At 40.1% G+C, this 18378-nt stretch overlaps 1 protein-coding gene across 2 annotated transcripts in view; it reads right to left on the reverse strand.

The window, feature by feature from the left end:
• Window positions 1–18378, reverse strand: part of DOCK5 (dedicator of cytokinesis 5) — a 211206-nt gene that overhangs the window by 90805 nt on the left and 102023 nt on the right. For both annotated transcript variants that reach the window (XR_007406049.1, XM_049101457.1), the window contains exons 9-14: window positions 18112–18193; window positions 15682–15811; window positions 12721–12793; window positions 9005–9147; window positions 5740–5865; window positions 1528–1652 (exon numbers count right to left, since the gene is read on the reverse strand). Coding sequence is in view for 1 of the 2 variants with exons in the window: in XM_049101457.1 (XP_048957414.1) it covers window positions 1528–1652; window positions 5740–5865; window positions 9005–9147; window positions 12721–12793; window positions 15682–15811; window positions 18112–18193 (679 nt within the window). In the remaining variant the exon portion in view is untranslated. The remainder of the gene's footprint in view (window positions 1–1527; window positions 1653–5739; window positions 5866–9004; window positions 9148–12720; window positions 12794–15681; window positions 15812–18111; window positions 18194–18378) is intronic.

An 18378-nucleotide genomic window follows, 5' to 3' on the forward strand; every position in this document is an offset into this window, starting at 1 on the left:
CAGTACATGCCTCACACTGGCACACATCACCCGATCACATTTAGAGACTGAAGAATAGGATAAGAATGAGTTTTGGTCTACCACCTTCTTTGAGGGTAGAAGTGGTGTGTGTATATGTATATGTATGTGTGTATATATATATATATATATATATATATATATATATATATAGTACTGTGGTAGTACTAAAGGAACCCAGCATCACCATAACACGCCTCCACTGTAAACTTTATTCTCTTTTCCATCTGCAGCCATATATTCTCTCTCCTTCCTCTTCCTTTTTCTCTCAGGGAGCAGAGGGCCAGTAAAGGTGACCTGGAGCTATAGCACACAAGCAGACGACCACTGTGTGAGGTCCTGTCCACGTACTGCGTTAAGGACCTGGTGTCTAGGTAGAGCATGTTCACTAAAAATCAGAGATATGTCTTTTCCTGGTAATGAGCCACTTACTTCAGTAGAACCAGGTCTCTAAGGAAGCACTTCCAAGCTAGTTAGCAAAGCTGTAAAGTACACAGTCAGGGGAAGATGTATACTTGAACTCATGGGGCTCCAGGGCTCTATCAATGGCACAAAGAAGTCACTCTCAAACAAGGACTACCATACTGTTTGCTCCCGTACCACAGAATAGGACTTGACTCAGTCAACTGTTGCTTTCAAAGATGATAACGTCCATGGGAAAGTGATGGGGATATGTATTCCACTGTGCCCACAAACACCTTTGTGAGAGGTGGCCTTCAGAGAGTGTAGGTCTTCAATTCCAAAGAAGGTAACTAGAGGTAACTATGACTCATACAAGGAGAACTGGATTTCAGCCGGGACTATGAGGGCCTCCTACCTCTCTTTCTGCCTGACGTCAGAATCAACACTCACTACACTTTTCCATCTGGACAGGATGCTGCCACGGTTGGAGGACTTCCAGGAGGAAGAAGGAGGAGGAACTCCTGAAAGCCAGGATACCTAGATCTAGTCTGACCTCCTCCAATGACTTCTGTGTTTCCACGAGGAGACAGCTTGCCCCTTGTGGACTGCAGTTTCATAATTACTAAAACAAAATCTAAAGACCAGTCTGTGGTAGTCGATGTGACCCAAGATTCTTGCCAGTTTAAGAGCTCTCTACTGGGTGCATCTCCTCTGGTTCTGTCTCCTCGGTTCAGGCAGTGTGCTCTTCAGTGCCATCCAGGCACCCATGCCACCTCACTCAAGCCCCATGGGGACTTACCGGGCTTCAGAGTGCCCAAATAACTTGAAAACAGTATAGAATTTCTGGATCAGAAGCATACCCATGAAATCACTAGTAGCTGGATATATTTCTTAGCAGAGGACAAAATAAGAATAAAAATAAGAATCTAACTGGGTTTATTAGTAAACTTGGTAATTGCTAATCACACATTTAACAGGTTCCATACATTTTCCTTGTGAAAAAGGAAAAGCATATGAACATGGAGAGCCATTTGCCTCAAACCAAAGTCCCGAGTTGTTGTAAAGAAGTGTGTGAGGGCAGCAGGATTTCTGGGTGGTCCCACATACCTCCAAGAGCTTGCCCTCCTCATCGTACACAGACATGGTCACTTCCACATTCTTTGGCGTCTTCTTTTTTCCTTTGTCAAACTCTCCATGGATCAAGGTGACATAAATATCATTCCGAACATCACCTAAAACAGGACAACCCACCTGTGAGTGGTGCTGAGAAGTCGTTTTTAATTCTCAGGATGTAATAAGATATATAAATAAAATATGAATTGCTCTGACTTCATAGGGAGCTATTCATATAGCAGAAGTTTTTATATGTATTGTCCTCTTCAGCTGTCCTATCTATCATTCCATACAAACCAAAGTGTCTTTAAAATGCAGTGTTTTATTTTTCTTAAAGGTTTTGTTTATTTATCCATAAGAGACACAGAGACAGGCAGAGACATAGGCAGAGGGAGAAGCAGGCTCCCTATAGGAAGCCTGATACAAGATTCGATCTCAGGACCCCAGGATCATGGCCTGAGCCAAAAACAGATGCTCAACCACTGAGCCACCGAGATGCCCCAAAATGCAGTGGTTTAAAATGAACTCCTTCCAATAGTAATTCTTTGTTCTATTTATTAATAACTGCTGTCTAAGAAAAGTACACAATGCATCTTATTAGGTTACAAAGGCAGATTTTTTTTCAATAATGCCTTGGAGGGCAGTATTTTCACACATCTGAAAATAATGAAAGCTAATGTTTATTGGGTGTTTCCTCTGTGCTAGGCACTGTTCAACGTGACTTATAGGCAATAATTTATTTGATCCATATAATAACCTGATGAGATAAACATTGTTTCTAAAAGTCTGTAGAATACTTTGTTTATTTAAATCAGTCTAATTGTTTTTATCAGTATCATGCACACTTTGAGCACTTTGCATTCTCATCACTCATCTGTTTAGAAGGAAAATTAAGATCTTGCCCACAGTTGCTTAAGGTGAGACAAAAGGGGCTTATTCATACAGCAGAGTTTGAAATCTTAATTAACATATACTTTGTAACTGACAATTGTGTTAAAGCAACTGCACTGGTAACATTTGTCCCAAAGTATTAAGAATTTGAGTGAAAATTTATTTATAAAGATATTCATTGTGGTGCTGTTTACAAAAGTGAAAAGTTGGAAAATCCTTAGTTGCCAACAATAGACAGCTGTCTGATGTATAATGTACTATACATTATGGTACAATCAGATGAGATAATATTCATTTATTCCTGTAAAAAACTGACGAGCACCTACTCTGTACAAAGCACTGTGCTAGGTGCCTGGGAGATGATGGTGAGCCATGCACCAGCCTCATTCTCACACAGATCTAGTGGGGAAGAGAAGCATTATCAGATAATCATAGGACAAAGTGAATCATTATCAATGAAGAAAAACTCTAGGCTCTGTGAAGGCATAACACTAAGTCTCAACTGTGTCTGGAGGGTGTGAGAATCTTTACTCTGAACTGTCACTGGAGGGAGGAGAGTAAGAGGGAGAGAAAATAGCATGTGCAAAGGTCCAGAGGCAGTAGACAGAGTATTGCGGTCCAAACATTAACGGTTGGCAGTAGCTAAATGGTGGCAGTAGCTACAATTAATGTGGTGGCAAAGGAGAAAGGGAGAGGGGGACAGCTTTGAGAGGCCTCTAAAGGTAAAACTGGCAAGTCTTAGACACTTTTTTGTGTGAGGCCTAAAGAAAGGGAGGTTTGGCAGTACAACTGGATGGATGCGGGTGCCATTCTCTTAGATAAAACACATCTGAAAAGCCAGTCTGGATGCGGAGGATTGCAAGTTCCAAATGGGGATTTTGAGACAAAATTCACCAGTTAAAGAGGAAAGAGTGATCCAGTGAGGCAGGAATAGTACCTACTCAAGTCCTGAGGCAGGAAGTGGTTGGATCTATGGTAACAGAGTTCAAAGGAGCGGTTTTGAGGGCACAGACAGGAATTTATTTAGAGGCAACTAACATACCGAGGGAAAATGAGAGGATGAGATCACATAGGAAGAAAATATAATTATGAGAAGGAGAAGAGGCCTGTTATGGACTCGAGCATTCCCCCTAAATTCACATGCTGAAGCACTCACCCCTAGTACTTCCACATGTGATGGTCCTTGGAGACAGACCTCTTAAACAGGTGATGGGTAAGATGAGGTCATATGGTGGGCACCAATCCTGTATGACTGGAATCCTCATAAAAAAGAGATTAGACCCAGGGGTGACCATGTGAGGACACAATGAGAAGATGGCCATTTCCAAGCTAAGGAGGGAGGCTCAGAAGAAACCAACTCCATGATGCCTTAATCTCGAACTTCCAGCCTCCAAAATGGGAGAAAATAAATGTCTGTGGTTGAAGCTGCCCATCCTGTGGTACTTTATTAGGGCAGCCTGAGCAAACTAATACAGGCAATAAGGACTAAATACTGAGGAACTCTTAACAGGCGAGGTAGAGGGTGACATGCTAGCAAAGGGGAGTGGAGGAAAAAAGAGAAGAGTGTGGGTCCCTGACGATGAGGGGGGAACGTTTCAACAAGGGAGTAGTGGGTCGTGTCATGTGCTGCTGAGAGGACCAGAGACAATCCTTAGGCTAAAAAAATATCCACGGGACTTAGGTGACATTACAAACTCTGGTGACTCTAGTGACACCATTCTGGACAGAACAGAGAGTGGCTGGCAGATGCAGAAACAGAGAGTATGTGATCACTTCTTAGATTCTGGCAGAGAGCAGGAGCGCCTGAGCCAGAGGGGGGAGTCTAAGGCATCTCTGGAGCCTGTTCAAATGGTGATGAGGAGCTACAAGATAAGGGACTTTGGTCTTGATCTCTGATTTCTCAAACTTGGCCAATCACCAGAATCAGCAGGGGAGCCCTAGTCCTACAAACTGAATCAGAGATCTGCAAGACTCTGGGAGCCTGTATTTTAATGTTTCCCAGCTGATCCAAAGACCAGCATTTGGGAGCCATCATCCCAGATGATTTTCAGAGTCTATTAGTCTATTATACAGCCCTGGCAGTCCGGGAACCAATCCGAGTAACTAGAAAGACTAGAAAGAAATCTTCCTAGCCAGATTTGAAAGATCAATTCGCTTTGTCCAAAAAAATACATCTCTCCATTTTATTTTTTCATCTTTTGTTCTCACTGTAGTAATAACACAGCCTGCAATTATAGGAATATTACCAATGCTTATGTTTTTAAACAAGAAGAAGACAAAAATTTTCACAGAATGAAGATGAAGATGTGTTAGGCTAAGGAAGTCTGGAAGGGAATGACATCAGTGGACTTCTTTCATGAGAAAAGAAGATGGTCTCCATTTAATAGTTCTTTTTCCCATTCATCTTTCTCAATGCTCACTACATGCAGACAGTGTGTGTGGCAACACAGTATTACTGCTCCTTAATCTTCAAAATGAGGAGTCAGATGTTGCATTACTTTAAAAGAACCCCAATTTTTATGCAATAGACAACAGCAAGGTTTTCTTAAATTTCTCCAACATGCCAAAAATTACTTATTTATATATTCTATCTACCCATCTATAAAACATATAATATGATGATCTTTTAATGTTTATTTATAACATGCTTTATGTAATACATAAATATCTTATATAAAGTTCCTTGAGGTGATTTCCCTTTATTACTATAAACATTGAGAAATTAAATGGGTTAAGTCAGAGAATTCAAGAGAACACACAGGCAGATCACCAACACGTGATGCCAAAAAAGACAAAACTAAAGTAAGAAGGCCGTAGAATGTTTACATTCTTGTCACCACAAGTATGGGGAGAGCCAAGCACACAGTTGGGATTTAAGCAAATGGGGCTGAGGGTCTGGCTGATGCTGAGCTGAGCAGTCACCTCGCTAGAGCTTCCTGACCAGCAGCCCACAATGCCGGGATGTCATCCTGAGAAAGTGACATGGGACGAGGCAAATCATCTTTGGTACAAAACCAGTGCTCCCATTAGCTCTTCTTAATGGATAATTTAGGGAAGAATTTCAGAGGGGCTTTTGCAGAGCATAAATGAAGAGCATGAAGAGGAAGCTCTGAGTTACATGCAGAAGCATTATCTTGTGCTTGTACTAGGTACCCCCACTCTGTTAGTGTCCCCTACTGTCTTGATACCACCAAATGCAGGTAACTAAATACCACAGAGGATCTTATGTTGCCTCAACCACTCTGTTGGAAGTCACTGCTGCATGAAGGGAGAACTAGAGGAAGCAGAACAGATGAACCAAGTCAAAGCTTTTACCTGGAAGTATTATTTCAGGAAAGCCCATTTTTCGGGCGATTGCAGTTGATCTATCCACCAAGTGTGAAAAATTCTTCTGAACCTGCGTAAGGTCACCTGGCAAAAGCTTCAAAGATATCCAAAGTCCTTGAAAGAAAGAGAGGATGAACTTTTAGTTCTCTTTATGATCTATACCATGAACACACATCGAAATGCTGAGAAAAATATACGCATTGTGTTAATATACAGATACTTTATTATAAAAATGTAAATTCTCCCCCAGTGAACTTAAATTTTCATGACACGCCTATAAAAATCACAATAAGACTTCCCTGAGTATTTGACAGAGGTGTGAACAGATGTTTACTTTGGGGGAAAACAGAACACGAGTAAAGATACCCCCCCCCATCAGATACCAAAATACTGTAGAGCTGTAGTGAAGTGTTGTATTCATGGTAGAAAACAATTAGGTTAATTACTATAATATACAGCAATTTAATATATAGTAAACATGCATAACAAATCCTGAAAAAAAGAAACAATTTCATAAATGTGCTGGAATAATTTTCTTGCTACTTAAGAGAATCGATCTAATTTCTTACCTTGCTTTTTCATTAAAATAAATTCCTACTATAATAAAGAAGTAAAATGAACCTTTTTTTCTAAGTATAGAGACAAATGAAGAAATCAGACATAAAAAAAATTACTGAGGGGCATCTGGGTGGTTCAGTCAATCAAGTGTCTGACTCTTGATTTCGGCTCAGGCCATGATCTCAGGGTCATAGGATCAAGCCCCATGTGGGGCTTCACACTCAGTGAGGAGTCTGAGGATTCTCCCCCCTACCCCTACCCCTCTCCCCACTTGTACACACTCTAAAATAAATAAATAAATAAATCTTTAAAAAAAGAATTATCTATACACAAATGGAAAGTTGTGATATTTATAAAGAAGTGAAATGCAGGCTACAAATGGTGAAATACCCCTAAGAAATTACAAGAAAAACATCAAATACATAGACCATGAAAAGACTATTCACAAGGAAAAACATGAGGTTGGCGAATCTTTGACAAATCAAAAATTGAAAAATGCATGTTCTGTATAAGACATTATCTTCATAAAAACTGAGAAGGAAACCTTTAGGAAAACTCACAAATGTATAGGAAGGCTAGGTAATTCATCATCAAGTAGTTTTTTTTTTTTTTTTTTTTCAATGCAAGGGAACTCTGGAAGTCTACTTTTCACCTTTCAAACAGGTGAAGTCTTTTTGTTTTGTTTTGTTTTGTTTTGTTTTGTTTTGTTTTGTTTTGTTTAGAGAGAGAAAGAGAGAGAGAGCGTGTGAGCAAGTGCATGCAAAGGGCAGGTGAGAGGGAAACAGAATGAATTCTAAGCAGCCTCCACATCCAGCATGGAGTCTGACCCAGGGCTGGATCTCATGACTCCGAGATTATGACCTGAACCAAAATCAAGAGTCAAACGCTTAACTGACTGAGCCACCTAGGGGCTCAACAAACAGGTAAAGATTTCTTTTTTTCTTTTCTTTTTTTTTTATTTATTTATGATAGTCAGAGAGAGAGAGAGAGAGAGAGAGAGAGAGGCAGAGACACAGGCAGAGGGAGAAGCAGGCTCCATGCACCGGGAGCCCGACGTGGGACCCGATCCCGGGTCTCCAGGATCGCGCCCTGGGCCAAAGGCAGGCACCAAACCGCTGCGCCACCCAGGGTTCCCAAACAGGTAAAGATTTCTAAATATCAGCTCACCAAGTGGGCACTGTGATAATTATCACCCAGTGGCAGAAGTCGATGGGAAGCAATCTGGAAATACATGTATCTCTGACTTTGAGCTCATTCCATCACTTGACCCAGGAATCCTACTTCTGGGAATTTTCTTAGGGGAGGTAATCCTAACTATGGAAAAGCTTCATAAATAAAAGTAGTCATAGCAGAGTTATTTAAATTTATAATAGTGACAAAATAGAAAACACTTAAGTGTTTACTTAGGGGGGGGCAAATTTTCTTTAATCCAAGCAATGAAATACCATGTAGTTGGCTATAGAAAAATATTTGTGCTGAGCACAAAAACATTTGAAAAGTATTTGCTTTGTTAAGCAGCAAGAGAGGAAATTTTTATTTCACTTTTATTTGGGAAAAAAAATTACACACACACAGCAATTTGTTTAGTATAAGGATTTTCCACTCTAATAAATCGTATCCCAGGTTAGGAGTTCTAATACAACAGAAATGTATTTCACTATTCATTTTCAGATTCTTTTATGATTCCTCATATCTTTCCTATCCAGAACTGTGAATACATGGAAAATGAAATACATTGAAAATAATGTGTTTCCTGATTGCCTCCACTTCAGTAGATAGTTACAGGGCAGTAAAAAAAAAAAAAAAAAAAAAAAAAAAAAAAGAAAGAGAAAAAGAAAAAGAAAGAAAAAGAAAAAGAAAAAGAAAAAGAAAGAAAGAAAATGGCCCAATCTTCAAAATTATCCCCTAAATCATCACCATCTTGATATTTGAATTTAAAAATTTTAGCTAGTTTTTTTATATTATTTAAATTTAAAATGCAGTTTCAATGGGTGGAATTTCTTAATTAAAACTGTGTTAACAGGTATGCCTGGGTGGCTCAGTGGTTGAGCATCTCCTTTGGCTCAGGCTGTGATCCCGGGGTCCTGGGATCAAGTCCCACATCTGGCCCTCCATAGGCAGCCTGCTACTTCCTCTGCCTATGTCTCTGCCTCACTCTCCATGTCTCTCATGAATAAATAAATAAAATCTTTAAAAATAAAACAATAAAACTTTGTCAATAGAATATTACACGGAAGCACTAAAAACAACTCAAAATGTTCTGCTAGTTAGCCCATTGTTTCACATTAATATCTGTTCATTAGTATCACTTTGGTCTCTTTCCTCCTCATTTTAGGGAGTAATGAAATAGACATTTAGAGGGTGGAACATAATAATCCCCAAACTTCTTTCTCTTTGTGCATTTACCTAAAATTAGCATTGGGATTGTAGGGGAGACAAAACTAAGAAAGGATCCATGGTATAAACATTGGTCCCACAGAATTTACAAAATACAGCTGTGATCCAATTCTATGCTGGGTGCAGCTCTGATGCTCCTCAGTATTAAATGCCTTCATCAGGAAGCTGAGGTAAGCAACCCTCCAGTAGCATCTGCTTTGCATCAGAGAAAGACAGGGAAAAGCGCCCAAGTCCAAGGACCCAATGCCAATGCCACTCCCCCATGCCCCTCCCAGCTTACTAATGCAGGGCTGTGTACCTTGTCCTTTGTGATTCACTTCCTTCGCTGCTATCACTTTATTCAAGACTGAAGTGAGTGGCTCATTCTCCCCAATCACATGGGATGTTATCAGGGGTGACATGATTAGCTGTCTCTGTCGGATATAGGTTTCCATTGCAATTCTGGGAAAATCAGAAATGAGAGGTAAGGAAAAAAGGGGAAGTTTCTGTAGCACAGCTTCAAATAGGGCGGGTCCTGCAATAATTTGGAAATATAAACACTAGACACATCTCACTAGAGGACTCTTTCTTTCCTTTATTTTTCCTTTAAGCGCCTATCTTGCTCATTTCCAAGATGAATTTGGTGGCTAAGATACGCACTCGATGGAAAAAGGAAAAATAAACTTCTCAAGAACAAATGAAACTGATGTGGCCAAATGTTAACAAAATCAGAGGCAGTGCCTAATGCTCTTTCTGAGGCAGGAAAGGCTGATGTAATGGAACTGGGGATGGAAGCGGGGACGAGGTAGGAGACCTGGCCTCCAGTTCTTGTTCTACCCAATGGTAAGCTCCGGGCCTCAGTTTCCTCATCTGTAACATGAGTCCAGATCATATGCCTTTCAAATGGCTCCATCTGGCACCAACAACCAACCTACATACAAGAGCAGTATGCAAACAGCAGCTTTTGGAGGCTGTTCCTAGATTCTCATGTGATGACAAACTATATGTAGAGTTACGATGGCATAGCCACTGGCAAACAAGCTTTACTTTAATGATCCCACCAGGCCGAGGTTCACACAGGGAGATCATAGAGCCAAACACAACCCCTCCTGACAGCACAATCACTCTCAGGTGCTACCTATTAGCCTGGTGCACTTCAGTAGTCTCCCTCTGTGTTGTGGTTTTGTTCTTTTGCCCACTACGCAAGCCAGCTTTCTCTGCAGGGTTCTGATCTATATTCTGATGGTAGCAGGAAAATGTAATGCAATGTCTTACTGAAAAGCGAGGTGGCTGTGATCTGAGTGGCTGTCTTCAAACGACCCTTTCTTAAAGGGACTAGCAGAATACATACAGGAGACTCTCCTGATATAACAACACTGTAAAGCTCTTGAGATAAGTTATGAAAACATTTGCCATAAATCTTAGGAGTGAAAAGCCAGAGACTTGTGATTTGCATCATGAATGCTTTACAGTGGCTGTTGGCTGCACAGTGAGCAGTAATCAAATTAGGGCTGGGCTCCTCAGCAACTCAAAGTGTGTATTATTATATGGGAAGGCGATCTCAGGGCTTCACTGCTTCAACATGACAGCCGGATGGGCACTAGTTCAGAAATTAGGCAGGGAGGCACATAACCAAAGGATGAAATAGACCTCAGAAGTGAAATACACCGACAGAATAACTTTCGCATCCATGCATGCTGCTCCTATTACGTATATACGTATATAATATGTGTATATACATGATGCGCATATAATAGTGATACATAATAGCATTATGCACATATATAATAGGAACATCCATGGACATGTAAGTTCTTTATGTTTTATATATCATAACCTATAATATATACATTTTAATGTATCTAAATATATATTCATATTTATTCTCTATATATTATTTACTTAATATTTACTCAACATTTAAGATAGTCATATATTAATACATTAATACATTTTAACTTCATGGATTAATATAAAATTATAGTTAATATATTTATTACATTTAATATATTTATTTAATATACTTGAATGTGTATGTAGCTATTTATATTGGGATCATCATTCATGAATTTCAAAGTCATATCATAATTCATGTTAGTACTAAGCTACATAAAATATTTACCTTGTCACATTCTTGGAGGGTCAGTGTATAGGTGGTAGGATACTAAGTAAGTACACATTTAAAAAAATTATTAATAGCAGCCTTTGGATGAAGGAAGAAAGTGCTACTTAGCATAAGCTATTTGTACTATTATATTACTATTACTATTAGAAACTGGTCCAACGGTGGTAGGCTTTAAACTAAGAGAGAAAGATTTTTGTACTTTAAATAAAATTACATATAATACATATTTTTTTTTTTTGTAGAAAAAAATAGGAACACAGAGTTAAACAAAAATGGAGTAAAATCACCTTTGGTTAAATTAATGGAAATACTCACTATTAATTATGGAGTATATTCTTTGAAATATCTAAATTTTGAGGCTTCTAATGCCCTGTAACAATTTATATTTTTATAAGTACCGTGTATTTTCTTATGTCCACCCAAACTCCAGATATTGTATATATTTTCAAGACTCAGTCAAACCAAATATCAAGACTCCTTGTTTAATTTGCATTCCATTGATTCTCAATGAATTTACAGGCCATTTCTGTGTGTACATGTACATGGCCATGTGTGTATATATACACATGTATATTATTTTCTGTTCATACCTTTATGAATTTCTACTAATTATATAGTAACAATATTCATCCTTTTTTCACATATATTGCAAAGATTTTACTAAATTTTATTCTGGACATAAGTTATTTAAAATTTTTGTGTGGTTTAACCTGTCAATTTTTCTTTTTTGGTCAAATCTTTGGAGTCTGAGTCAGCAAGACCTCCCACACACCACTATTACATAAAAGTTCTGTTTTTCTGCAGTATTTTAAGATTTTAGTTCTTACACTTATACATTTAATCAATCAGAATTTACAGTGGCACAAGATGTGAGACAAGGCTCTAGTTTAGGTTCCATAAATGATTAGCTAATTTTGTCAAATAATTCATCTCTGCATAGTTCCTATTTCTTCACTGATGTGCACTATTATTTAAAAAAAAAATCATATATGAATTCGAGTATCCTTGGGCTGGTTTCCAGAATTCTCAGCAGTTCTACTGATCTGCTGTGGCAGCTACAGGTTGGCTGAGACAGTCACCCTCCCTCACTGACACAACTGCTCTGTTAGGACTCAGTTCTATCATCTTCCATGGCCTCATTTAGGCCACCTGCATATGGGGTAATGCGAGCACGACTGCTAGAGCCAGCCACCATGTTCACACATACACTTCTTCAGAGTCATGTGGGTTGGCATTTGCTGGCCCACAACTCCCCGGGGGCCCGCCCAGGCCTCCAGCTCCCAAAGCTCAGTCTGAGTCTTAGCCGAGCTCTTCAGGGAATCCTTTCATGTCTTCCCAGGCTGGTTCTCCCTCCACCAGCAGGAGCCCAGGCATTATTAGTCAGCCCCTCACTCTCAAACCTCCTACACTCCTTCTACTCAAAGTGTGGTCTTCAGCTCAGCAGCAGCAGCAGCAGCAGCAGCCGGAAGCTTGTCAGTTCGGCCTCCAGACCTACCAGACCACGTTTTTTGTTCTGACAAAATCTCACAGAAGCCCTGTGCTGTCCTGCATGATGCCCTGTCTTCTGTAATACTTGCACCCTACAACAGGGTGCAAATACACTTTGGCCTTTCTGACACTTACAGGGCACCATTCTCTGGTTTCTAGTGTGGACAGAGATTTGCCCCTTCTATTCCATCGGCCCTTTCTATAAAATCAGAAAGGTTACATTTGCCCTCTTACATGTGATCCCAATATAAAGGACCTTGAATAAAGCCTTCTGTCAACTTCTATCTCACAATCTTCCAACTTCCGAGGCTTTCCTTCTGTAACTGAGCAAATGGTTCCTAGCACCTGGTTCTGTGTTAACAGATCATTCAGAGAACTACTCCCGGTCTCAAGTCACCCGGGATAAATGCCAAAGTACTTACTGCTGAAAGGGAATAAAATGCTGCTTTTCTTCATCATCCACCTTCCCATGTATGATATCAGTAATATCCATCACTAGGAAAAAGATAAAACTTAATTAAAGAACTTAATTGCTTCAGGCTTCAATAAGTTACAATGGAAAATTATGGTATCTGCAAACACAGGACACTAGAGAAGAAAGATACCAAGCAGGGACACCCCGCGTCTTTGCCAGCGAGGACTCCCTGTGCCCAGCCTGCAGAACGATTCATCAGGAGCTCCGGCAGAGGCTTGGATTTCTCTCAGATCAACCCTGCAAACTACCGGCTTTTTAAAATTCTACACAACCAAGTGCTAAATTCTTAAGAAATCTGAAACCATTTTGTTTGTTTGTTTTAGCAAGCCTGCGTTCAAAGACACAGAGCACACATATTTCTGTTAGGAGTGTTAAGAGAATGAAGATCTGAGAAACTCAAAACTGAAGTGGTCAACCGCCTCTTGGACTTGGCATAGTCGCACCTGGTTTCCATGTCCACAAAGGTAAGCCGAGGTGCCAGCAGCACAGAACTGGAGATCACACAGTGATTTGCTCCTTTGGACAAGAAGAGCAAGTAATACAGCATCGTTCTGCACCTTCCAGGTATATTATCTTATTATACAGATACTATTATTTGCCCTACTTTAAAAGATGAGCAAAATGAGCACAGGAAAGTTTGGTAATTGGCCCTAGATCCAAAGTTTTAAGTGGTCAAGCCAGGGTATGAACCCAAGAGTGATTATGGGGTCAAATCACTTAAGCCAATAATGCCCTGCTGCCTGGAGAACTAATAAGTGGGCCACTCCACAGCTGCTCAGACGAGGCAGGGCCCATGGCCAAGAGGCCACCCGTGGTTAATGAATTATAAACCGGCCATAAAACACACACTCACAATCTACTCTCCCGATAACCTGTTTGGAGATTAAAAGAAGTACTGATATAGGAAACATTTCTCGTATGAAAAAGTAAAGGATAAGGACAGAAATGCCTTCTCAAAGCCAGTGGGTAAGGCCTGGGAAATAATAATGTTGGTGAAAGGATGCTGTGAAAGCGGGCTGTGCCATCAGCCCCTAACAGACCCCTACAAATACTGTACAAAAAAAATGCTGAAAAATCTGTGTCTGGCACATGTAGTCCTCAAACAGGCAGTTCATTTGCTGATGCCATCATGTAGTTACTCATCTGCTGATCGGTGCTTGGAAACGAGGATCAGAGTAAATTACTGTTCTCTCCTTACATGTGCACCCACCCACCTACCCTGAAACAGAAAAGCAAGCAAAGCCGCAAGCTTGATGTTCCAATCTCTTTGGCCCATTTTGAAGGACAGCGATCTCGAATATGCCCTAAATTTGAAGTTCAGTGGATTGTCATATACATGGCTAAATTGTGCTAGACCAGGGCTCTCTGTCTTTTCTGAGATTTCATTTTAATTCTCTATCAGGAGTAATGCTGCACCCTCTTCAGAGACTGGCAGACCTTGAGCAGCAAATGGGAGTGCAAGGCTGGTCAAGGGATGAGAGTACAGAGTCTCATAGAGAGAAAGCCTCGTTTTCTCTCACACAACCCACAAGTTCAAGCCTGCTGACATTTTCTGGCCATTTGTTCCAGGAGAATTATGGCATTTCACTGACAGCTTTCAAAACTTCTTGGCAACCAAGACGTCAGTGTATGACCCGGAATGTATTTCCTCAATTAAATAAACTACAGAAGAAAATGCAGGGCCTCTCGGAAGGGATTTTGATTTAAGCCAAGGGCCCTCTTTGAAAGCAGTTACCAACACCATGTTGCCTTTGAAGAGTAAATCTCTCAGACCAGCAAAGTCTTTCTAGGGAGAATTTTATTGGACTGAAATCAATATGCAGCCCGCAGGCAGGGAGAATGCCAATAGTCACAACTGAGCCTCTACTCCGGTCCTACTGAGCACAAGGCACTGTGCTGAGCACTGAGAGAAAAACAAAGGAGATGGGGTCTAGGGGAGGATGCAGAACCCAAGAAAAGACAATTGGTAGCCCTGGGCAGTAAATGCTCTGTGTCTGATAACTAACGCTGACAACCAAATTCATCTTGCACTGTCTCTAGGTTTCCCTCCCTGTCTTTAATTGTGTGTGTGTGTGTGTGTGTGTGTGTGTGTATGTGTGAGATGAGGGTAAAATATACATAGCATAAAATCTGCTGTTTGGGGCACCTGGGTGGTTCAGTGGTTGAGTGTCTGCCTTTGGTTCAGGTCATGATCCCAGGGTTTGGGGATCGAGTACCACATCGGGCTCCCCACAGGGAGCCTGCTTCTCCCTCTGCCTATGTCTCTGCCTCTCTCTCTTTCTCTCTCATGAATAAATATTTTTTAATATGCCATTTTAAGCATTCGTAAATGTACAGTTTAGTGGCATGAAGTACATTCACAGTGTTGTGCAGTCAGCTGCACCATCCATCTCCAGAACTTTTTTTATCTTCCCAAACTGAAACTGTCCCCTTTAAACACTAGCTCCCCTCATTCCCCTACCTCCACCCCCAGCAAGCCCCATTCTACTTTCTATCTCTGTGACTCCGACCACTCTAGGTACCTCATGTAATTGAGAGCATGCCGTTTATTTTTTTGTGACAGGCTTATTTCACTTTACACAATATCCTCGGGGTTCATCCACATTGTGGACTTTCCTTCCTTTTTAAGGCTGAATGATATTCCACTGTATGTACAGACCACATTTTGTGTACTGTTTATCTATCCATGAACACTTGGGTTGCTTCGCCTTTGGGCTATTGTGAATAAGGGTGTACTTGTACCTGGGTGTACAAATATCTTATGACCTTCTGCTTCCAGTTCTCTTGGGTAGACACCCAGAGGTGGGATTCCTGGATCATAAGTTCTATATTTCACTGCTTGAGGCCCTGCCATGCTGTCTTTTATAGCGGCTGCACCGTTTACATTTGTCTCTGGGTCTTTCTGTACCTGCTACTCCAAAAGGTCTTCGGAGCCCACAGGTATGTTTTTTGCCCTCCTTCAGCTCCATGTGGCCCACTCGGACAATCTGGCACACGAGGCTGATGCGGGGTCGGATGAGGTCTGTGCTACTGAGATCCTGAAGAGACAGAGAACATGTAAAAGGAGATCATGCCACATCACCCTGTCACCTTTGTTTCTCTTTTCACTCTACAACAGACCACCGTTTGGAGCATATTTTCCTAATGTTAGAATTGCAGCATAACTCCTCCCTTCCCCATCCCCACCCAAGAACTACCATGGTATCCCAGGAAAATGACTGTATTCAAAAAAGGAAGGAATTTTTTAAATTTCCCAGTTCCTACTTCAAGTTGAGAAATCAGATCATATTCGACTGAAAGTCTCTAATTTATCCATTTAAGCAGGGTACTTAAAAATTGGGACACCTGTCATCGCTACTTTCTATTCTGCTAGGACATAGCTGAGCACAGGATGCATTTCAGTGTCAAATGAAATCAAAGACACTGTGTGACACTGACATTTATGGGGGAATCTATACAGGCTGGTGATATTTCATCTCCCAAATAATCCTGTGAGGCAACTATAACAGAGAAATTTACATGTGTTGGTTTCTATAAATTATTCATCTGTTTTATGAGAGGCATTCATTGAGAGCTTCTGGGTGTATGTTGATTAATGAAAGATGTGTAGATAAGATGTCTGTTTTTTTGTGGTTCATGTTCTACACTTGTTTGTATTCTTAAGGCTGGATGAGTAAACCCATGAATGAGCCCACATATCTCATTCTCTAACATCAAAAATAATTTAATTGCATTTCAAATTCCTTTCATGAAACAGCTATCCAAGGTCTCTTTACTGAATCAAGAATTACTTTCTGAATAGTCACTCCAAACCCATCCTCTGTAATTTAGTTAACTCAGGTCTCCAAGATAAGAATACAAAGCAATGATAGCATTAACCCTGAATTTCTGCTCTAGGTTTTGTGAGGCTTCTGTTAATAGAAACGTAAAGACTCTAGGTGACTACTTATACAAATGTGGCACATTGATATTATTTAATAATGTACAATCATTTGTAAAAGAAGATTTTGTAGAATGTTGAGTGATCAAAAAGTGGTCACCACATTTTATTTAATTGAAAAGGCTGGAAATGAAATTTACTTCCCAAGAAGACCCTCATTGGTAAGGGGAGTGGGGGGAAGGGGACGAAATGCAGCTTTTCTAAAATGCTATTGAGTAGAAGATGAACCAAAAATTCAGCAATTCCTTTTATAATGTGTTTTTTTTTTTCCAAGGGACACATTGAGTGATAAATAAATGCCTTTTATTTTAGGGAAAAATCCACATTATCTGTGAACTGAGGAAGGAAGGTTTCAGGAAGAGTTCCAGCTCTTTCTCTTTGTTTGCCAAGTGGTAAAGATACAGGTGTGTCAGTATATGAGCAGTAATGACACCGTGCTCATCCCAGAAATGAGATGTTAATAGAAGGACTGAATAATAATGAGAAATGAATGAACAAATGAGAGACTGATACACCTGTACTGGGTCTGCTGCTCCATATCACGTTCTTTGGCACTTTAACTTACACTATTTTCCTTGCTGTAGGAGTAGTAAGAGAACAAAGAAATAAAATATGTGCATGGGCTTAATTAAGGAAAGAAGGCAGAAAAGGAAGAGAGTTCTCTCCTTTAGGCTTAGTGCAGAGCAGTGAAGAGTCAATAAATTCCTCTTGACTGATACAGAGCAGTACTCCTTACTTGGAGAAAAGGAGGAGTATAGGGTAAAGTCCATTAAAATATGAGCAAACAAAAAAGTCAAGATCCCCATCTTTGCCTGAGCTATCACCTTGGTCTGGAACACTCCTGTATCAGCATTGCTCATTCTCTTGTCAACTTTAAGTTCTTGCTCAAACCATCCCTTCTCCAGAAGGTCTGCCTCAACCTGCCTATTTTAAACAGCATCCCTTCCCCAGTCCTGAAACTCCCAACCCCTTCCCCAAAAGTACTTATGACTTCTAACATTCTGTACAATTTACTTATTTATTTGATCATTGTTTCTTACGGTCTCACCATTTTGGATAAAAGCTGTTTGAGGCCAGGGATGCTTTTTCTGATATGTTCACTATTATATCTCATAAGTGTCTATCTAGGTCTGTGGCTGGGATCTAATAGCGGCTCGATAAATATTTGCTAAATAAATAATTATAAATATTATTATTATATTATATTATATTATTATTAAATTAAATTAAATTATTATTATAAATAATAATAAATATTTGCTAATAATTATTCCTGCTAGAGGGATTAGGATGATTTTTCTTTTCAGCTTTCCATTTCTGAAGTTTTCCATATATTTACCACAAGCACCTACTAATATCATAAGCACAGAAAATTATCAAACATAAGGTAGGACTTACAGTAAAAACTGCTTGAAGGTTATTAAGCTTCTCTATTTCCTTGGGCATCCCATTACTGCCCCAACGAATTAGGTAATTCTCACTGGTGAAGGAAAAAAAATTATCCTTAATGAAAGGCTAACTGGGGATGGGGCTGCCCTGAGCACAGACTTTACAGGGTAAAACGAAGGCCCAAAAAACTCTGTTGAATTTATCAGCCAAGTGTGAATGTAGTACCCAAGTGGCTGCTCCCTGGTCTCCTGGCTTTGGAGAAGCCTGCGTGCTGCA

Source organism: Canis lupus, chromosome 25 (assembly GCF_003254725.2).
Source record: "Canis lupus dingo isolate Sandy chromosome 25, ASM325472v2, whole genome shotgun sequence".
Classification (NCBI taxonomy): Eukaryota; Metazoa; Chordata; class Mammalia; order Carnivora; family Canidae; genus Canis; species Canis lupus.